General features: G+C 40.9%; 1 protein-coding gene across 2 annotated transcripts; it reads right to left on the bottom strand.

Annotated features, from left to right (window-relative positions):
* Positions 1–1,126: 1,126 nt before the first annotated feature.
* nyap2b (neuronal tyrosine-phosphorylated phosphoinositide-3-kinase adaptor 2b) lies at positions 1,127–21,084 on the bottom strand. Of its 2 annotated transcripts, XM_012876518.3 has the most exons (7): positions 20,138–20,228; positions 17,648–17,849; positions 12,773–13,092; positions 7,875–8,948; positions 5,085–6,341; positions 4,848–4,951; positions 1,127–3,521 (listed from the first exon to the last, which is right to left on the bottom strand). In XM_012876518.3, the coding sequence occupies exons 2-7, from the start codon at positions 17,821–17,823 to the stop codon at positions 3,234–3,236; spliced, it is 3,219 nt and encodes a 1,072-aa protein (XP_012731972.2). In that variant the 5' UTR covers positions 17,824–17,849; positions 20,138–20,228; the 3' UTR covers positions 1,127–3,233. The 2 variants fall into 2 exon arrangements, with proteins under 2 accessions (XP_012731972.2, XP_021179260.2); XM_021323585.2 differs by lacking the exon at positions 17,648–17,849 and having other exon boundaries at positions 20,138–21,084.
* Between the last annotated feature and the right edge of the window lie 2,230 nt (positions 21,085–23,314).

Below are 23,314 nucleotides of genomic sequence, written 5' to 3'. Positions count from 1 at the left end.
AAAAAGCTGTTTGTTAGTTGTGATTATGCAGATTCACCCAATATTCTGATCTCCCTACTGGCTGGCTTCCACCTGCTATTTAGTGGTTTGTAAGCTGGTAATATTAACAAAGAGATGTAGTCAAACAGCCTAAGACAAGGGCGCTGCACAGTTCTGTACACGTTATCAACATTAGCGTACACATGGTGCAAAGAGCTCTTTCCCTGGTTGGGCAATTTACATTTTAATGGACATTTAGAAGAACTGACCTGAGGTTCGCCGATTAAAGTCACCAGCAGTAATAGAAATGACCCCCAGGGTGAGAGTCCTATTGTTTACAAATAGCCATGTGCAGTGGCTCCAATGCTAGCTTTGTGTTAGCCCAAGGTGGCGATGTAAATAATACTATATTCCCTAAATGGAATGGTCTGCACATAACACTCAGAAATTCCAAGTTGGGGGTGCAAAGACCTTCAGTAATTTTGGTGTCATTGCACCAGTCGTTGTTGGTGCATTAATTTGCTCATTAGTAGTCCTCCTGACCATGAAGAGGCTTCAGAGTCAGGGATGAATGGTATAGTCTAACGTAACATCCTTAGTAAAACAACCAAAAGATTTAGTCAAAAAATGTTTCCATTGCAGGTTTGAAATTCATATTTATTTATTTCTCTGAACAGAACCCAAGTGACAATCAGAATACAGGACTTTTTTCCTTTTCTTTTTTATATAACGCAAAACGAGAACACAGTGCAATACAGACAGAGGACTGACAGTGCGGTGCTCTCTCTACCTTTTCACAGTGCATGTTTATACACACAAAAAGATTGTACATCGTTAATATTACATTTCCACCCTTCACCCATCAATGTCATGATAGCAAAGTGAATGTCTTTGAAACAATCATTTTGAAATTGCAACTTGCAAACCTGTGTGGCTTGGCACACTCTCATAAACACACTCACACACACATACACACACACACTTTCATACACACACTTTCATAAACACACATGCACACGCACACACACGCATACAATAACAACACAAAGTGTTATTTTTCTTTAATCCTCACCAGAGAGAGGGTTGCTGCACTTGGGTTGCTGTACACTCAGGACTGGCTCATTTGTCAAATAAATGGTGCTTTTGGTAATGTTAACATTGCATTTTAATGTACAAAAGGAATACCAATTGAGATGTAAGAAAGGGGTTAGAGGTAGAGGATGAGAACAGGAAGAGAAGGACATACAGGTAACCAGCCTGAATTAGTGTCTTAGAAAATGATTGGTAGTGTTGTTGTGTTTTTTTATTGTTTGTTTTCCAAAAGAAAAAGTCCCAAATAATTTGAAAGGCAAACCCTTTTTCTTTTTGACTGCAATGTGATAGGTCCTTAAACAATCTGACATTTCTAAAGCAGTTGCCAACCAATTCTGGTTTGGGAACATTGTCAGAGACAACCGCTGATAGATGACTGCACATCGAACACAGCCAGACTCCTGAGGATTTCCTTTACAGCCAATAAATTAAATCAAACATGGCACAACGCATCACTCTTAACATTTCCCCAAAAATATATAAGCATAACATTGAATGTTATTTCTTCAAGTGCATATGGCTATAATAATCTGCTGTAAAATTAGGAAATTCACTAAAAGCTTAGGTCTTGATTGTACGGGCTAACTGTTGGCATCGAGTATTTACACTGTCGTGGTGGTCATGTTGTGCATGGCGTTATAAGAGTGACATTACTCACTAGCTCCTGCCAATAACCGCTTAACAAATACCCAACCATCTGAGTGCAACCACACCGATTTGCAGAGGCAGTTTTCATATTAATGGTGCCTTAGACAAGCTCATCATCCTGTTGCACCCCAGCCAATCGAATTGCAGGAAGTCATCTGAGATTCTGAGGTGGGACAAAATGCAGGCAGTCCCACAGAAAGCAGGTGAGCCAGTCTCCCTATTTGTTGAAGCAAGCAGAGGACTGCTACTAACCTGCATAAAAGCAATAGAAAACTAGAGACTATAGAATGGCTTAACTGACAGATAAGTTGTTTTTTTTATCTGGTGTTCATGCATCCCATTCTCTGATACCGCCCTGGACAACTCCCTACATGGCCCTTATTAAAACCGGCACTGCAGATTTAAAATGTCAATAGGCTTTGGTCGGTCTTAGACTATTAAAAATGTGTATTCTAATTTACTACCTATCAAACTCAACTTCTTAGCTTTTTTTTGGACTACATCATAACATTGCTCTGTCTGTTACAGTAAGTCAACCAACAGCTAAAATGATTCAGCCACTTCAGAAAGGCTTTGAGTTTGTGAGCACATAGCTTGTAACCGCAATTCTCAAAAGTGAAACTGAATCTGTTCTAGGACCCACTGTTGTACATTCTAGAGCGTTGGTCTCAAGCTCCAGCCCTCGGGGGCCGGTGTCCTGCGACGTTTAGGTGTCTCTCTGCTTCGACACGCCTGACTCAGATACTAGCTCATTAGCAGAGCTCCGTAGAGCCTGACTGCATGCTAGTGAGGCAGTTCAGCCATTTGATTCAGATGTGCAGGGCAATGGGCACACCTGAAAGTGGCAGGAAAGCAGCTCTCAAGGACTGGAGTTTGAGACCACTGTTCTGGAACATAGTTGTGAAGGCTTTGAGAGCCCCCCGGCATCTAAAGCACGTTAACGTTCACTCCTCGATTACAATACAACAGTGAAAACGTGAAGAATATAGATAAAACTGAGTGTTTGAGCAGAATTGAAGTGCTTTTGCGCACACACAAAGAAAGAGCTGGGCATAAAAAATTATGCTACTACAGTACAAGTATTGATACATTATGTTTTTTTTTTTAAATGTAAAATAAACTAAACCAAAAATAACATTGAAACAAATATTAGATTGCATTGAAATCTACTATACATATTTCAAGATGCTTTTTGTTCCCCTTCATCTTAGTTGGAAAATATCTATTCATCATTGAATATCTACTCTACTTATCAATATACAAGAGTCCAGTAAAAGGAAATAGAAAAATATCAAATATCAACAGCGATGATAAGAAAATGTGACAACCTGAACAAGCAGAAATATTGCAATGGTAACCACTATAGTCCTGACATCAGCGAGTTTCCTGACCCTCTGGTATTCTTTGTGGTCCCTGAAGCATTGTTACAGGGGAGACCCAGTACCACCAAGCGGGGAGAAGGAGTGAGTATGTGGGGGTTATGTGGCAGAGGTTTGAAAATCTTCTTTCAAATGTCAAATGGCTGTGTCCCAGAATACAGTTGTCTGTGTTGGGTATGGGGGAGGTCGGATCTTCTTGGTTCCACTGCTTTTCCCACAGCCAGCGAGGACTGATGAGCTTTCCAGCTTGCACTGACTTCGCTCGTGGTACCTGTCCTCATTCTTGTCCGGAGGTGGAGGCCTTTCCAGATATCTCTGCAAGTGAGGATGCTGCCTTGAGAGGATCTCTGCACACAGGTTACGTTTCCTCTCTATCTGCTCTAGCATAGTGGTGTCTCCACATATCCATGGCATCTGGGGCACCTGAGGGACAGAATTAATTTTATTCATTTAAATTCAGTTGCATTTATATTGTGAATCATATCTTCACTTTCAGACACAATTACATTAACTACAATTCAATCCAAACTTTTGTACAAAAAAGTCAGAATTACTTAATCGCATATAGCCAATGAATGAAAAGTTCTCAATCTAATGAAGCCCAACTTGATTGCATTGATTCATTGACTTTGCAGCAATCATCAAGAGCAAGCAAGTGGTGAATGTGGGGAGGAATGACTCCCTTTAATTATAAGAAATCTCTCATCAGAAAACAGATTTACCTCAGGGTCATTTATGATCCTTAAGTCATCTGAAAGCCTTACAAGGGTTTTATTTTTAATAAGGTATAAAGTTCCCTGAATAATTCAGAAGTAGCAATACAATCAGTCAACTACTTTGGAACTTAGCATTAAAACGGGTTCAGGACTCAACTGATGCAGTTCATTAGGGTCTGATTGACATCAAACACAGAAGTTGGCTAATTGTGTTTGTAGAGTCAAGTTCCAGCCATGAATAACAGCTTGGGAAAAAAAACTGCTGTTGAATTACTAACTTTAATAAAGAATTTCACTTTATGCATTGTAATAATCTCTATATTTCACAAACTGAAATTTCAAAAGCAGCACTCTGTCTTTTTACCTGGTTTTGTTCAGGGAATATTACTGGTTTTTACATTTGAGTTATTTTAGAGGTCAAATACGTCTTTTATCTGATTGCTCTGCTCTAAAAAAGCAAAGGCTTTTAGCTGTTAGAAATTATCCCTACTTTCCCTTATCCCTGCATTCTTAGCCGGCGTCTCAATTACATTATGGTAACACATAATGGCAATAAATATTCTTGATTCTTGAATAATAAATATAAACACAATATTCAGAGATTTCACAGGATTTATTCTTAGGGTGTGTAAAATTTAGGTTTCTTGTTGGTCTAGCTTAATTTCTGTATATGCCATTCACTCTTATTATATTCTTTAAAATGTGGCTCCTTTAAATGTTTTTAAAAACTTTAGAAACTGTCCATTAAAATTAGCAGTTTTAATGTTTGGTTTCATCTATATGGCAGTTTATTTTGGTGATAGTGTTGCCATCTATTTTTGATGTTTTGGAATCAAATATGTTTTCGAGATGTTTGAGATAATCCAGGGGGGCTATTTATCAGGTGAAAAAAAAAAAAAAATAATAATAATAATTGTCTACACTGTTCTACAATGAGTCATACACAAACAATGAAAATATCTTCCCAAGTTAAAGACTAATTTGTGTGTGGGTTTTAATCATGTTATACAAATAAAGATAACCAACTGCATACCTGACTTTGATGTGTCTCTCCTGCTCTCCTTTGTGGCGTTCCTATTGGGGAAGGATTATTGGGCACAGAAGGGGAGCGGCTATACTTAGGTGCTGTTTTCAAATCTAAAAAGAAAAAAAAAAAACATGTAAAGCTGTGTGTCATAGCGAAGTTTGAATGCATTTTCCTTGAGGAAAATTTATTTGAATAGATAACAATGTTATTTTTTTGTCCGTGAACTGAGATGTGGGTACTCACCGTTTCCAGTTCCTGCAGTGAAAGGCGGGCTACCGGATGATCTCCCATGGTGAGTGGGTGTGTTAGTGGATGAATGCTGCCCTGAAATTGTGCTGCCGTTTCTCTCTTGTGCTTTTGATGAGTCCATGTTGTAATTTGTTCTGTTATCACGCCGTGGTGTGCCATCGGACTTGTGCCCACGTTCTTTATCACACCTGTACTCCAGTGAAGGAGGACTCTTTGTGCGCTTGATGTCATAATGATGCTGCTCTGAGCTATTAAGACTTCTGTCTTTGCTGTCCCGCCTCACTTCAAGGCCGGTCCTACTCAGGTCTTTACTCTCCTGCCTGGGTAAAAGATGGGGAGGAAGATCCCCTCCGTTGTGGCAGCTCCGATCTCTGACCTCATACTTAAGATCAGCCCTGTTGCTCCTGGATGTTTCTTGTCGTGGTGGCATTTCAGGTGGCTGGTCTATTCTTCCTTCGTATTTATGTTCAGTGCTACTTCTTTCTCTGTCGACACTCTCTTGATGGAGTAACAAATCAGGACGACCGTCTTTGCAATCATGCCGATATTCAGGTCCATTTCTAGTTCTATCTTTGCTTTCTTGACGCGGCAGAAGGTCACCTGCCCGGTCTCGGCTGTGCTGCTTCGATTCCAAACCATTCCTGGCTTGCTCTTTGCTGTCCTGCCGAGGTAAAAGCTCAGGTGGCCGATCCAGCAGTCTCTCTCTGCTTTCATGCTTGTAATCCATACCGTTCCTTGTCCTTTCCTTGCTGTCTTGTCTTGACAACGGCTCATGTGGTTGATCTATTAGCTTGTCTCGGTCTTTGCTGTCCTGTCTTTGTGAGGACTCTGTTCCGTGCCCCCCACTCCGATCTTTACTCTCTTTCCTAGGCATCAGTTCGCCATTGCTGATACCTCTGTCTTTTGAGTCTTTTCTTATTAAAGGTATGGGGTCTAAGGAGCTGCAGCCTCTGTCTTTGGAGTCCCGTCTGCCAGGGATGGGCTCTAGACCACTGGAGGCTTGGTCCTTGCTATCCCTGCAAACAATGGGCGCGTCTGTACTGCTGGAAGTGCGGTCCCTACTGTTGCGTCTGTGGACCGGAGGTTCTGTATTGCTGCTGGTGCCCCGATCTTTTTCTTTGTCTCTGTCTTTGTCTCTTCGATGAGAAGACTCCTTGCTGTGACGCTCTTTGGACTCACGTTTGGACTCCTTGCTGTGGCGTTCCTTACCCTCGCGCTTAGAATCACCGTGAGACTTGACCTTAGACTCACCTGCGGAGGAACATGAAACAAATTACTTTATTATTCAAGGTCCCTAGGAAATATCAAAATCTTAACATTGTGGTTATAACACTCAGTTGCAAACCTCTATTGTTTATATTGTCAGTTAAAGGATTGAGAAAATAGGATTTGCCATATCAGGTAATATCCACTAGATGGCACTCAATACTTGTGTCAGTGTTAACAATAAACCCTGAGAGCAAATTACAAAATAAACATTCCAAACATTTTTCATATTAAATACTATTTTTTTTCTCCCTTTAATCTAAATTAGGACTTTGACCGTCATGTAGAGAATCCTAATTGAAGTAAATTATTTTACAGTGAAAAAAATAAGTAAACCAATATACTGTTTCTACTTTCTCACGCTGCACATCTGTACCAGCTGCCTGGTTGGCTTAACCACAGAAAAAGGTACGTGCTGATTGGACAAAATAGATTTGAGTTGAGAGCGGTCGCCATGCCTGTCAGCTGCTCAACACTCGCTTGTACACCACCGTGCCCTGAGCCGCGATTGGCTGCATTACCCACGGGAAGGAAATCTGCAAATAAGAAACAGGGATTTTTTTCCCTTCCTCTGTTGCTATGTTGGAGTTGCTAAGAGGACTGACTGAGAATGGATGTGTGGATTATGGGCAGTTCCTTTTCAAATTAAAAAAAATAAACCTTACCATCAGCTGTGTATTTATGAGACGTCCTCTTGCCTGTCAAGAGGGTCTACATACAAGCCCGCATTCATGCTTAACATTTCATAGGTTATGTATTATGCCCAGGAGCAACACAGTTAATTTTTGGTTCACTGACAATGCTGCTTCCAAGACATACTAATATCATAAATTCTTATCTAAATCACAGTTTTATTGACTTTCAAGAGTGAAATATACCTGGCTGTCTTTGAGCAGATTCTGCTTTCCTCTGCAAATGAACTGATTTTGGCAGCATCTTGAGTGAGTGTGGCATGAATATCGGTATTTAAATCTGATGTTTACATATTTAAAAGTAATCCTGCCTGATGGCCTAATGCCATGAGTTGGTTTGAGAGAGCCGCTGTCCGCTTTAGCCTCTAATCTCCTCAGATTAAACCGTACGATATGTATCTGACTTGGCTTTGTGGACCTAGATTAAACAAAGGAAATTTTTTGCAGAAATTACAGCAACTAAGCGGTAAAAGTGATGCACACTTTACAGCTTCTTAAACTGGCTGAGTTGATATTTTATAATTTTATAAAAATAAGATGAATTATAAGGGGTAGGGCCAAGATCTACATGTAGTGTGTTTGTGTTTGATTCTTTAAATCTATGATATTCTCGGATTTTGCAAGCCATTTCTTGTGTTGCAGTTTATTAAACGTTATGATTGGCTTGTGCCAATTGTATAAAATATTAGTGGACAATCAACTGCAAGTTAAAGGGCTAATACAATTTTTTTTTCCAGATCCTAGTTATCTAAACTGTGAATATTGTCTTTTATTCTTTCTTTTACAACTATTTATAATATAAAGGCTAATCTGAGATATAACTTACTCTCTCCTGGTTCTTTAGATTTTCTTCCACTGGTGTTTTTCTTTAACATGTTCCTGCCTGTGGTGAACAGGTTCGTTAGCTCGTCGAGTGGACTGGTGGGTGTCCGCGAACGACCTGTTGACACATTCTGCATAGAGCCGTGGAGCCGTCCGACGCCTTCTTGAGGTGGGGAACCTTTGCCATGAGGGGTAGCGGAGGCACTCCGAGGGAGACCCCCGGGAAATGGCATTGGAGCATCAAATGGAGGTGTGCGCATTAGGCTCAGAGGGGTGAGACAGCGGCCCATGCTGACTGGTGACGGGCAGGCAGAGTGGCTACGCTGATAGGATGAGGATGACGAGGATTTATAGAGAGTACAGGGGAGCGGAGGTGCAGAGGAGCGGCCAGAGACTGTGAGTGTCGGGGTAGCAGTGAGCTCCCTGCGGATGTGTGCAGAGGGGGGAGGCTCATTCGAAGAGGTGGGGGATTTGCTGTAGGGCTGGTTCTCCAGCATTGGTAATTTGGTTACATCTAAAGGTGTGAGGGGGGACTCATCTGAGTTTGGCGAGCACTGGGCCGGTGCTGGTGGAAACACCAGCAGCGGAGGCCGGTGAGTGAGTAAATTAGGAAAGGGTGCAGGAATGTCACATAAGGGAATGTTCCGAGGGGTGGAACAGCGACTAAGCGGCTCTGGGTCATAGGGTGCCGGGGTGGGGCAGGCAGAACGACATCCAACAGGATCGGTGCGGTACTCCATATCATCCAGGGCTGGGTACTTCATTTCCTCATACACAGACTCTCCTGGCTCCTCATCCTCACTCCTCAACGGTTCCCGCGGTCCTATGTCAATCCCACCCATTTCTATATAGACAGGCTCATCCTCGCAGTCGTCAGTGGGACTCTCATCGCTCTGTGGAGGTGAGGGGTTACGTTCACAGGGGGATGTGGTGTGGTGGAGGGGCTTGGACGGGCACACACCACCGCTCCCATGGCTCCTAATGTAGGATTCATCAAAGGAAACACTCAGTTGTGTGTTCGGGTTCCTTTTGGGTTTGGGAGGTGGCACCCTCCGACAGTCCTCATTGCATCCTTGTGCTGTTGAAATACAGAGAGGAGAAATTTTTATCAAGTCTACAGTGACAAGAAATTTCTGAATAATGCTGTGTTCTAGTTTAGTCATGTGTTGTCTTTAATTTTAACATTTTAACCCCATGCCAATATAATGCCGTTTGATTCATGCTAACAACAGCAGAATCTTAACAGGTTTTATTGTTGTCTTTTGTGATGGTACAATCTCTGGCCGAGTCTTGTATCTTTTACAGCTTATGACAGGTTTTCCTCCAGGTCTATCCTGAATTTAGCTCCATTCGTATTCTTATCAACTATAGCTTTCCCATCCCTGTCAAAAGAAATTATCTCCACAGCATGATGCTGTCCTCACTAGGTTTCACTGTGTGAAGGTTTAATTTAGGGTGATAAACACACATAACATTTTGTTCGTAGAATAAAAAGGTCACATTTTCTCCCGTCCAACCATTACCACCTTTTTCCATGATTGGCATTTCCTCTACATCCCTTGTGGCAACCCAAATTGCCATCCTGACTTCTATGCACAACAAGTTTTTGGGGGTTTCAGTTGTTCCAGTTTTTTTTTTATTGTTTGGCAATCTGAATGGTGCTCTGTAACATGATTTCTTTTCAGAACCTAACCCTTTGAATCATTCAAAAACAAACTCCCTCCAACTTAATTAACCAAACATTTTGAAAATTTCAACAGTATGAAAACTTTTGAAAGAAACTGAATAACATAAAGTTAAATATGACAGAATAATGCTATTGCATCCTTCAGAGCAATATATTTTCTTTTGTGTAAAAACATCTGCAATAAAGATTAATGGAAAACAAGGTACAGGAAGAAAAAAAAAAGAATCAATAACATCAACACAGTTTGCAGTATACAGCATAGGCAAAATAAATAATCGAAAAGGCTATTCTTTATGGAAAACAGTTGAAGTCAATCGCCGGTGTTGACAGGAAACCTTTATGCATTGCCATGGGTCAGGTGTAGGTCATCATGTATTGCCATGAGCAATACCTTGCATGTGAGTCGTGGGAACAGTTGATGCATATGCATGTTTCTAGGTCAGCTTTATAGCAGAGAAGCAGTATGTGAGTATTGTATCTGGGTCACACACGCTGTGGAGCTTCTTTTTGATAGCGCTGACGTGGTATTGCAGTGTGAATCTCTTTAGATGTGGTGCAGAGTGGCTTTAGTACAGTGCTCGTATTTCCTAGATACTACTGTATAATAGCGGCGCAGGGATAAGGGCTCATTCACTGCTCTGTGTCACAGTGTATTTCTAGGTCAGTCGATGAGCTGTTTTGGATAGAAGTGGCCATCCCTGGGACAGGAAGTGAGAGAGACGAGTGTAGTGAAGTAAACTATAGCCGAAATTTCCAAACTGCAGATTTTAGACCTTTTAATAATTCAGAGACCAGATGGCCCCAGACATGCATATTTCCCGTAACTGTATGACTCACCACCCATCACTACAGTATGTGCAAACCAACGCATGGCACATGTCTACACATTGATGGAAATCATGAAAACAGTGTGGGCCACATGTGCTAATTTTTCTGTAAAATTATTTTTAACTGAAGCCTAACAGTGTACTCGTTTCTCTTTCATCTTCCTGTTACAACTGAGCTTAGCAGATTTACTGTTATGGTAAACATTTTATTTTATTTAGAACAGAGAATAAATGTCATGAAAGCATATAATATTGTTTTGCACTTAGATTTTGCATGTTTACATGGTGCTGATGTCAAGGTATGCTTATTTTTCTTTTGTGTGCAAATGTCTCTTGCTTTTTATTTCCTATTGCCACTTACAAATAAAATGTTAGGAGAAGATGCTACAATTGGACACAAAATAAGAGCCACACTCTTAAACTTGAGCCCTATTTCTTTGACTGAATATTGGCTAGAATCTGCGCAAGTGTATGCAATAATACCCAAAGTGGTTTATATATTGGTGTTTTCTTAGCACAGCAAAACTAGGCAATGAGGTTTTCTTGTCGGTTGCTGAGAACTGTATGAGCACTGATGCTAAAATCACCCGTTCATGCATCCTTTTCTGCCTGTTTTTTTCTTCTCCTCTGTCTTTTGCTTCCCCTTCTCCCCCTCCCCCTGTAGTGGATGTGTTTACCCGCATCACCCTCCCCCTCCCTCTTCTCCTGGGGAAAACAAATCTAGGTCAATCGCTCCTCCTGAATGAATTTTACTCTGACAAGCTCCTCCCTTTTCCACAAAAAACACCAGCAATGGAGCACGCAAGCCTCCCCTTAGCCAGGGACACCCCCACACTTTGTTGCTGATTGGCTGGAAAAGCTCAAACCTCAGTATCTCTGGAGTCCCATTGGCCCTAGCTGCTTTGCACGGCTGCGATTGGCTGGGCTGCAGGGGGTCTTGTTTCTGTGGGCTGGTTGCCGTGGTGCCCAGGAAGATCTGTGTGTGCACAGAGATCCCCACCAATCTGAGCCTGGCTGGGTGACTCCCTGTACACCACATTGGCAGTAAAGGATACCAATGAAAAATAAGTCAAAGCTTCACTTGCTTCAAATGCTATAATGAGCACCATTCCTTAAATGTGATTGCAAGGATTTTAGAGATTTTTGTCTTTATTTTTTTGCCCCCTTTTTTTGCATTTTAAACAATGATTTTTATCTAAGTTTGTTAAAGCAACAGTTTTTCAGCAGGTGATGCGTGCACAGACAACAACATATATTACGTTATCACTCATGTGAGCATCAAGTTTGCTTTTCACAGAAAATTGTCCTTTTCAAATATATGCAGTAAAATTTGAATGGGCACATGCTAAAATGAAAACGCAATAAATAATATGTTATTCATATATTTCTTTACTTGCTGTGATTTAATGGGTTATGATATAAACATTGTTTTTCCTAAAATACACAAGACCATAGGATATTGGTTGTCACTTTACATAAGAAACCCTTCAATTTCAGTCTGCTTTTCACAGGCTTAAGTGTTCACTGAGATGCAATTTGTATATTGCTTTGTTTGAGCATCCTTGTTTAATTACAGATCATTTAAATTTTCAAAATACTGAAAATGTGCAGGCACACATCCAGAAAGCTCTCAAAAGAGGACCTCTGATTATTTGGGTTGTAAAATTAAACCAAAAACTTTCAGACTTTTCTATAATCTGTCATAATATGTAGGCAGTTGTGTTTGGGAGCGGGGCCAAGGTGATTGTCAGACATTTGAAGGGGGCTGGAAATGTCACTACCTCACCGTTTTGTACATTTGTAGATTCGATTGTCATGATTTTACAACTCCCATAAATATTTGTGTTTGAGGACTGGTCCTATTCTGATAAAATTATCAAGAGTAAACTAGGTTTCTTGTAATCATAACCAAAATAAATGGAAATAGGATGTAATACCAAGTTTCCAGTAAACAGCTTGTGAGATTTGAATCTTTTTTTCACTATTTGTAATCATTAAAAATTACAGGGAAAAAAACCCAGTTACACACATGTTTTAAAAGCATGTGGACACAGGAGTTTATTTACGAGTATTTAATCAAACCAGAAGATATTAAATGCCAGTTTGCAGGCATGAAGTTTGAGTATAAATTAGCGAACGGCCAACAATCAACACTCAAAAGCTCCAATGAAAACATAAAGGTGAACTTTCTGATGAAGTTGATTTTATAAGACATGTTTATGGCTGTAATCCTTCATTACAGTCTTGTATAAGTTGCTGTCAGAGTGAAGGATTCTGTCAACAACTAGATGTCATGTCATTGTGGGAGAAACACTGCTGAGGAGGGCAAATCAGAGAACAGCTAAATATATCTGCAGCACTCTGGTGTAAAGTGCCACCAACACTCACCGTCACATCTCTCCCCGTGGCAGGTGGACATGGCACTGTGGTCCACCGCCTCAGACGACATGCTTAGCTTGGTGGCCGGGTCTCTCCTAGGCTTAGGTGGTGGCTGCTTCCTAGAGGTCGGACTCCCTACTTCCTCATCCCCTCCTCCTCCGCTGTTACCTCCACCCCCGACCGAATGAAGGGACTGGGAGCGGACAGAAAAGCCCTGCCCGCAGGCTATGGTGTGCAGGTGGGGCAAGGGCATACGCTCCTGGGGATCAGGCATGGTTATTGAGCCCATACGCAAGTGTTTGCCTTCTGTTGCTATATCCTCACCAGTTCTGAAAGCAGCAAGAGGAGGGGAGGGAAGGTACAAGGAAGAAAACAAACAAACAAAAGCATATTTAAAGGTGGAGTATTAAACACGTCAGTTCTGGTGCAAGATGAGAAAAAAAATGCCACATTTGCAAAAAACATTTTGTTTACACTGTAAAAGGTGTTAAATACGCATAAGCCAAAGGACACAGATCTTCCCTCTAAGCTGTTCTTGCCAGTGCATGAGTGTTTGTTTATTTCATCCTGTATAAGTGGCTGAAACGATCAGGGCACCAAGTTAACATCAACAAATGTTAAAGCCACCAACGGCATGAAAGTCGCCAGAGCCAAGGCAAAGTATTGACTTGAATTTAACCCTGGACATGACTAATGCCGGTCACACAAACATGATGGAAGCCCTCCTGCCTGTAAACAATCAATGCCCATAAATGGATGATTAGCCTGAATGTAATGTTAATGATGGGCAAAAGTGGGGGACTAATTGGATTTAGTGTGTGTTTGTGTCCATGTGTGTGTGTGTGTGTGTGTGTCTTGTGTGCATGCTTGAACTCTGCTGTTTGTTTGATATATTGCCGCCATATCAAAAAGACACAACGCAAACTGATATGAAAGATTTCAATGTTTACACAAGTGACAGGAAGCAGAATGCGTATGTCTTTAAAGCATGCAAATGCTTGCTACTTTGCTGACACTGACTGCCTCTTGGCTAAACAGAAGGTGCTCTGTAGGTTGGGTTCATTGGCCAGGAGCTTAACTTTGCCTAGCAACAGGGTACTCAAACACATCAGACACAAAACCAGCTGTCCCCGCACAACAATAACAAAGCACACGCGCACCGTCTAACATTTGCACGTGAGCGCATCATTATTGGGCAGTTTTGTTTAAAACCTGCGCAGGTGGTTCAAGAAAAGGCTGCCAGCAGCATCCTGTAGAATATCTATGTGACAAGGCAGGAAAACAGAGAATCCAAAAACTCATCTGTTTTTGGATTATTATTATTAATATTATGATTTTTTTTTTTACCATTATTAAGGTTTTATGGTAAAGCTGTATTGAAAAAGATGCAACAAAAAAGCATCCACCAGCTAGTTGTAGCCACAGGTGTCATTGGAATAAACAGCTTCTGTTTCCCATATGTTTTGGGTGTGCACCTCATTGTAGTTCAAGTATGCATGGGTCGCATGTGTGTAGGTGGTTTGGTGTGACTGGAGTACTGGTGGCTGGGTTATTTTTAGGATATTTGCCCAGTGATTGGCTAGAGGACAGACCACAGGTGCAGTTGGACCAAATGAAGTTGACTTGTTGTCGGGCAACCCTGCCTCTCTCTGAGACAATGTGAAAAAATACGTAACTCTGTCTAAGGAATGAGGAACATACTGAGGAAAAAAATAATAAATTGGATGCCTGCAAGTGGATGCACCCATGCACAAAGAGTTTACACGAAGGTGAACTGGGGACGTTTGAAATTTGCATGCAGATGTAAATGTAGGAAAATTGCTCTGAACATTGTGAGTTTGTTGTTAGGCTGGACTAATGGTGATAAATGCCCTGGCATGCACACTTCTGCGTGGCTTCAGAGGTGACTTTTGTCTTCAGGTGAAAACAACTAAACAGAGCCTGGGTGAGGAAATTTTCAGCAGGAAGGCCCGCATGCTCAAATCCAACAGGCTGATTCAATTGGACTACGGCTCCTCCAGCTGTCACCAGGCAGAACACATCTCCTGAAACTGAGCTCATCCTTAATCTCTCTCTAACAAGTTTTGCCTCCTTTTTTTCCCATCACCACACTCTTAAATGCACTCGCTCTAACAAGATCTGTATCCCTAACATAATCTTGCAGGCCATTTGCTCTTTTTTTATCGTTCTCAACCCCTCTCTTATTTCTTTTAACCTGTGGTTTAAGCCCATACTTGTACATCCATGCATGGGCTTATCCACTCAGAAAAACAAGTAGACACTAAACATTCTCACACCCTTATTCAGTTACCGTAGAAATAGGTCATCTCATTGACCTACTTGTAGGACTCACAGAAAATCTAAAAATTCTATGCTCCTCCTTTAGTGGACATACTATATTAATGCTTTTGCTTTGGCAGGTGTCAGTTTTCTCCAGCATACCATGTGCCTAATTCATCAAGTTTCTACACAGCATTACATCAGGCTATTGATAAAGATGGGGAAATGTTGTTTTGCTGAATCTAATGAGGACAGAATATTTGTTTTTTTTCTGTGGGATTTCCAACCTTATCTGTCTCCCAAAATGCTTGAAGCATTGACATGAACAACTCTAAATCAGCTTTGATCACTAAAGTAGTAAAGTATAAGCATGCTGTAATGAATTGTCCATAAGAGTCACACAGAGGACAACAGAAGCACAACAGAACAGAAACAAGATTTGAATTACATGACCTTTGACAGAAACATGACAGGGCTCAAGTCGCATTGGTTAAGAAGAGCAACATCTGCTCAAATAACATTCGTCAACCTAGAATTGTATCATTGTAATGACAGGATGGCAAGCTACAACGTTGAACGGGGTCTTATATGCTTTGCCCTGCATTTGTCAGACTGAACAAAAAAAAAAGGATTCCAGTGTAAGGATGAATTTCTGGTATATACCTTTCTGTCGCAAACTCAAGGAGGTTCATTTTGGGGAGTTATCCGATTACCTGATATACTTTAGTGATTGGTTTAAATGTTGTAACTTTTATGTATGTCAAACTTTCTTGCAAAATTATTTAATTAGCTGCAGATAAGAAATGAATGGCTATAACTAAAGCAAATTTTGTTTGTGCCGTATTTTTAAACTTTTACGTTTTATGATAAGTTATCAGTTTTCAGACCTATACAGTTTTTTTCCCCTAGAATTAAAGAATCACAAAAAGTAATTAAGAAAGTTGATTGATTAGGAGAATTTTCATTAAAAAAATAGGTTGAAATGATTTGGTATAAAAACAAAGTTCTTAGGTCATGACTAGAAAACTTTCTCAAATATTTATTAGGGAATGAGGCAACACAAGTTTTGATGTTTTTATATTCAGTCCCTTGTGTAATGTATCTCATTATAATCCTATGTGATTTATTGGTGTTTAGTCTACTCAACAGTACAGGTTGTGTATGTATGAGATAGTTAATGAACTTCTAAAGTGAGGTTCTGAAATATCAAAGGGAATCAATATCTAACTGGTTTATTTAAAAAGGTTATGGGCAATTATTATCTTACCTGCAGTAGATAAATCTCTTGCCATTTAATTGAGTTTGAATTTTTATTAATTGGTCTCTTAGGCTGAAGCTAATGGCTAGAAAGATACTAAAGAAAAAAAGATACCAAAGTGGGCTTCTTCCATCTTAAAACAACTCCGATCTCAAACATGTCATGGCTGCATTTTTAAACATTACTTTATGAACCTTTAAACCTTTGTCATATGTGCACTGGCTGGTTGCTAATGTAAAAGCCGCTAATTATTTTCACTGAAATTGGAGTTTGGTGATGGTCCACCACCATTGATCTTCCTATGTGAAACATATACTGGTCGCTTGAGAGTGGAGCATCTAAGGCAGCACAAAAAAAACTAGTGTTCACTTAAACCACTAAGGCACTTTTGAGTTTTCAACAGATTCTTATTTTGACTAGAAATGCTTTACATTTTTTTTCTTTAAAAACATTTAAAATTGGAAGATAATTGGTGGCACTTGTCCTCCTATGTGGATTTCCCATGTAAATAGTGATCAATTTTTTTGCAAATTACAGCCCACTGTAAGCATGACAATAGCTTAAAGGTTCATAAAGTATTGTCTGCCTAAAGATTTGGGACAAAGCTGTTTGATGATTGTAGAGGTTCGCTCTGGTGTTGGCACCTCTTTGACTTGCCTCTGGGGCCAGCTAAACTTGTACTGATACTGAACTTATACTAAATGAAGGTACCAAGAAAATGATCTGCATAGGTGAGATAATAACAGTCTCTTACCTTTTAAAATAACCTGACATCAAAGGTCCTATACTAGCCCTTTAAGAGGACTCTTATTGGCTAAATGTAGGGATGCCATTAGTGTTCCTGCTTAAAACTTTTTTAACCACAACATGAAAACAGGATTCTAATATCTAATAATAAATAGTCTAAGATAGAAAACACATTCCTACACATTTTTACCTTGTTAAATCATATGTTTTAAACATGAATGGATGTGTTATCTCCAATTGGAAACATAATAAAAATAGTTCCCTTACATCTTTCTCTTTTTTATCCTGACAGTCTAAAACTGTTTCTCTCACAGCTCATCCTCCTCAGCTTTGAATCCTAAAAAAATGGAGCAGCAGTGACCTCGGTGCAAGGACGAGTCCTAAATAAGTCTAAATGAGAAATTAATTATCCTCTGTAGGTTCATGGGGTGCATCAGTCCCCGCTTGTAAACCACAAAATACTACTTGCCAGCACCACAGGCACCCTCTGGTCCCAATTCCCTCTAACCTAAAGTGAACTCTATCATATCTGTGATGAATGACTGAAAACAAAGATGAAATGTAGGTTTTGCTGTTTTATTTGCTGGTTGTCTTCCTACCTCCGTATGGCTTCCTCCTGTTTTCTTTTCTTGTCTCTTTTTTCCTGCAGGAATGTCCTGTTTCTCTCATTCCTGGTGTGGTCCAAGTTTTGAGCCACCAGACTGTTGTAGGTTCTCAGCCCATTCTCCTCAACATACTGGAAAAAGCTGAGAGTTTCCTCCTCTTTGGAGCTCATTATTCTTCAAGTCTTTGCACTGCATTCTAATTGGAAGAAATGACAACTTTTAGTCAGAATCGTTTACCTAATCAGGACACAGAAAATTCAGCGGAACAAAGTGTAACATAGCACTTTGCACATGGAAATCGTTATTTTTTTCATGTTTCATCAGTTAAAATACCTCACAAAAGGATATATAACCCTTGTACCATTGCAACCTATTGCCTTCAAAAGCCACTAATAGTTCTACACCGTGAAGACACCATCTCTTTGAGGTGAACACAGAGGTGGCAGCATCATGCTGTGGGGATGCTTTTCATCCTGTCACCTGATCAGAGCTCATGGGAAGATGAATGGAGCCAATACAGGACATTCCTGGAAGAAAACCTATTACAGACTGCAAAAGACCCGAGGCTGGGGAAGAGGGTCAACTTTCAGCCTTACAAGGTATCCAGCTATAGCTATAGTAGACTTTTACTACCACTATATGTGCTTCTAATACTTGTGCAAGGCACTGAATAATTTCCTGATGATAAGAAAGCCAACTGTAAAACATCCTTATAAACCCCACCAAAAATGGTATGCCTGAGTATCTGTGAACCTTTCTAATTTATGATGCTGGCAGGGTTTGCATCACCTCCATATGATGGAAAGTACAACCGAGCTTTGCATGTACATATAGTGTCGATTTTTTGTTGTTATTGATTGTTTTGATCCACAAATATTCTTTTGTTGCTCTCTAATACTGCATTAGGAATAATCCTGGCTGCATTGTTTTGATAAAAAAATAAAAGAAAATGATGCAGAAGTGAGATATACTTTGTTCCTTTCGGAAAATTGTATCAGTTTAGCGTAAAAATGCTCATGTCTACTCAAGCACTGAATAGAGCAGTCAATAATAACATTCAGTTGAGCATGCATGTGCTGGTTGCATTCGCCTTAAAAAAAAAGAAAAAAAAAAGAAACCTGCGACCACATGCAAAATTTTATAGGTATAAAATGTGCAGCAGCCCCAACTTCAATTTGGAGAGGCTAGGAGAGGATGAGGAGAAGACAGTGGATGCTTTTATGTAGGTCAGTGTTTTCAGATCAGCGTAAGACTCCTGCTTGTTTATGTGTGAGAGAGGCATAGGGGGTGGGGGGAGGTCGGGTGGTTTGGTGATAACTGCATGTATGTTGTGTGTGTAGGGAGGCTAGGGCAGTGAGGGGGGTCTTGGAGGGCAGCCAGATGGAGACTGCGAGCCTAACAGGGAGGCCAACCATTGTCTGGTCATCCTCAGCATCCCTGCATTTTGTGTCCATGTATCAGCATGCGGGGTAGGTCAGTGGGTTTATCTGTAGGTTCCACACCCCTTCAGGCATCCTCAACACTTTTCATCCCAGCTTTTTTAAAGGCATGTAGACTTGTTTGTGTCAAGGAGAGGAGAGTTCATACTGGGGCACAGAAGCAAGGTGCCAAATAATCTTGATAATATATTTTTTTAATGTTGATCGCAATATCTAGTCACTAGAGCACATGCAGCCATCCATGTATAGATTTGCAGCTGTGCCACAGGGAAATAACGTTGGGTTTTAGGGAAGAAATGAGGTAGACCAGCATAGGTGCAGAGATGAGAAAGCACTGTTCAAACAGTGTTTGAGCTGAATTAAGCCTACAGGCCTAATCCTGTAAGCCTTCAGCAGGAGCCCTCACTGGAATCAGATTGTGTATCACAGTGTTTTTACTGGCCATTCCTGAGGACTTGTCCTCCAATAACTTACTGATGTAAAATGACGGTATTGTTCTCTCGCTTTTACGACATGTCTGAATTCTCCAACCACTTTTTAAAAAAACAAAACAATCTCAGGTCCTCTCATCTCATTTTGTTTTTCTATTGACATCATTTCCTTCTCCCCCCCTCCCATTTTTTTTCCCAGGAATGACAGGGGCTGCAACAGTTGAAACAGAGGTGCACTTCTCCTTAAAAGTAAATGATGGTGGCACATCATTTCTGTTTCCAGGCAACCATGTCACCAGAGAGGTCCAGCATGGATATTCCAAAGACACAATGTCAAAGAAATTTCAGGGCCAGCAGTCTGGTGGCCACACGCATGGATGCTTGCGTACGGATACACACATACAAGCATTAATGCATTGCAGTTAACCTCGGCTAACCTTTAGTTGCTCTACTTTTGACTAAGTCCAATACTGAGGACCCATTCACATAACAAATTTATACTGATTAAACTTCTGACAAATAAACTATTATATGTATGACTTTTGGTTTGGATCTGCGTGATGCCTTGCAAGTCATGTTTTTGTTAAAAACAAGTATATGTGATGCATACTTACAAAAGGGCTTTGTCTTTACTGTTGTGTAGATCAAAGTGTCTTCTGTCTTTACCTGAGTCCAGGGTGCAATATTGAACTCTGAGCTTTGCTGGAGGACCCATTCACTCTCCCACTTAAATCCACATAGACCTCCATCCATTGTATTTTCCAACAGATTGTGTCCCACTAGAAGGAGTCCCAGTGACCCAGGAAGAAGATGGGACTAGAAGGGAGCCGAGCCATCGGGTGCCCTGCCCAATGCTCCCTTCTCCTGGGCCGATGATCGGACACCTCCAATCCAGATGCTGCCAAACTCCGAGCCAGCTGCAAGCTTCACTTTTGCACACATCTGCACATCCTAAGGACACATGACACATCTGCCACTGCATGCATTACAAAAATGCACATCACATCATCTCACATCAAAGTCCTCTATCAGCCGCAGAGCCAAGCAGGCTGGTAAAATGTTTCAAATTCTTCTTTCCTGGAGTGTGTATTTCTCTTTTTCATTGGATCAAAGTGTCACAATGATAGCGGAAAAAAAAAAAAAGATTTCCTCATCCGCACCATCCTCTTGGTTGAGGTAGACCAAAGATATGGCATTCCGTGCCGGCTTTCTCTGTCCTGTTCAGCACAGTTGCTCGGCGCTTAAGCAGATGACACTGGGCTTCCCAACTATACATCAAAACAAGAAGAACACGCCCACTCCCTACTGTAGCCACCTTACGCTAATACGTCAGCCGCGCTCTCTTGCTTTCTGTCCATCCCTTTCTTTCATTGCTCTTTCTCTTGCCGAGTGCCTTTGAACTAATACTCCTAAAACACGAGGCTTTCTCTGCAGCCATTCGTGTTGTGTTTTTGTTTCTTGTGTCTCGCTTGCCTTCACCCTTTGCGGCTGAGAGGAAGCTTGAGCCGGAATGTGTTGTTCTGCTGTCAGCACCACGGAGAGTTCTCCCTGTCAGAGGGTGAAGAAGGCGGGGAGTTTACTGGGCGGGCACAGAGGGGCAATTGCAAAGATGGGAGAAGAGGGGGGGGGGGGGGGGGGGGGGAGGAGTCAAAGGGTTGCTAGGGTGTGACCTCATTAGACACAACCTCCTATTCCCCTGGCAACCGCTGCGATTCCCCTCCCTGATGCCTTCTCCTTACGCTCCCCTCTTGCAGCTCGTAAACAAGACCATGACACAAGAACACTTGCAGTGAATCCACTGTGCTGCTCTCTGGTGCCTTCTTTACGTGTTGTGACCAAAACAAAGAGGAATAAGGAGACTATACAGAGTGAAACAACAACACTTTGTAACTCTCCCCATGCACAAATGGAAATACTGATGCAAGATCAAAAATTGAGCGCGCAACGACAGCATGCAAAAACAAACAAATTCAGTTCCAATTTCCCCCCCAGAGGCTACATAAGTAAGAGATAAAAGAAAGGACAGAGTTGAAGCTGAGATGTTGTTTTTGTCCGTTGTGTGCATGTGCATGACTGTCTGGGGGATGAGTATCAGTTTCAGCATAGCTGTGGGTTGTTTATGTGCGGGAAGTGAGCGGTATATGGTGCAAAAACGGAAGCTAATGGTCGTGTTGAGGGGGCAATGAGGGGGGCTGATTGGAGGGATCTGGGTTTGCCTGACTGGATTAACACTGCCGACACAAAAGGATTAAGAAGCATAGATCTGTTGTTTTTATCAACCCTTCCCTCCATTTCCCTTGACTCCTACACTTGCCCCCCTCATATCTATCCCCCTTTAACCTCTGGCTGTCCCTTCCACATTGGTTAAGGCAATAAAGCTTATGGAGTCTTTGAAGACATCTTAACCTGTTAGAGACTGTGGTCTCTGCTATGGTCTGTTGTGGGAATAACAGGAGATGGTGTGGTTTGAAATAAAAGCAGGTCTTAAAAAGGGTGGAATGCCCAGAAGGAGATATAAAAGAGCAACAACAACATGGTGAGGGCAGTATGATCCACAAACAGTGTTTGACTGAAAATCAATAATTGGAGGGGAATACAGGGTGGAATTTAGACTTATGTCGCGGCACCTACTTCACCTTTCAAAACAGCAAAACAGGCAACTTTAGTGACCTCATTGATATAAAAATGGCTTACCAAAAAGGTAGTAAAGCCCTTTATATGCTTTTCGTGATGGATGTGGCCGACTGATCTGAGGAAGTCAGTCTTATCATCCTGGCTCATCACATGCAAACATACACATGCACAAAAGGCCAATGCGACTTCAGTGCGCCCAATCTGAAAGGCAGTGTTTAGAGCCCATGGGAGTTTAATTAAAACAGACAGTAAAAAAAACAACAACCAAGGATCAAAAGGGTAAAACAAATATTTCCACCTATGTTCACAAGAGTAGTTTGCTTTGTGAACAGCAGAGTACACTCCCTCTGGGAGAGAACGAGGGGTAAAACAGAAGGCAATTCCTCGAACTTTTTAGTTCACGTAGCCTTGCTGGAATACATTTGCATACAATGAAAAGAAATCAAAACACATATTTGACAGTATTCAAATGCCTTTGTTGCCCGATTCAAATCAGAGTGGTTTAGGTTTTAGTTTTGCATTGTCTTAATTTATCCTGGACAAATAAACCTACTCTACAAGTTTGTTTTGTGTCATGATATGGACTGTGACATGATTATATGGTTATTGTCAGAACTTACAAGCAAATCTTGGATATGCATTGTATAATTCTATTGTATAATTCCCTTTTGATTTTGAAAATACTGCATATCATGTTACTCAACATCCCCTTGTAAAAATTACAAAAATCCTTAAAATTCTTTATTTTTATTCTAGAAGCATTAACTTTAAAAAATCATTTTTTTTAGTGTGGGAATAAAAAAAAAACTTAAAATAGAATTGTGTGTTTATAACAAAATCACTGTTGGTGCTCCCCACAACCATTTTGAAATAATTTAACTAAAACCTTTTTTAAAATTATATTTCACCTTTTAGATGGGTAAGAGTTTGTAAGGTCTCCAACTTAATAATTTTTGACTTTATATATACCCGAGGTATTAATGTGATATGACACAAAGCCCTTTTCCTCCAATCACACACAACAGACACAATAAGTGTTTACAACATGCTAATGGTTGCACGGGTTCTGATCTGATCATGAATTGTTTACACTGTCTCTCAGATGCTGGGGTGTAATGATTCCTGTCTGATCCTGCCTGAAGATCCCCTCTTTGCAG

The sequence above is a fragment of the Fundulus heteroclitus genome, chromosome 6, assembly GCF_011125445.2.
Source record: "Fundulus heteroclitus isolate FHET01 chromosome 6, MU-UCD_Fhet_4.1, whole genome shotgun sequence".
Classification (NCBI taxonomy): domain Eukaryota; kingdom Metazoa; phylum Chordata; class Actinopteri; order Cyprinodontiformes; family Fundulidae; genus Fundulus; species Fundulus heteroclitus.
The sequence above is the reverse complement of the archived record's forward strand: the minus strand, read 5'-3'. Positions and strand labels throughout refer to the sequence as shown.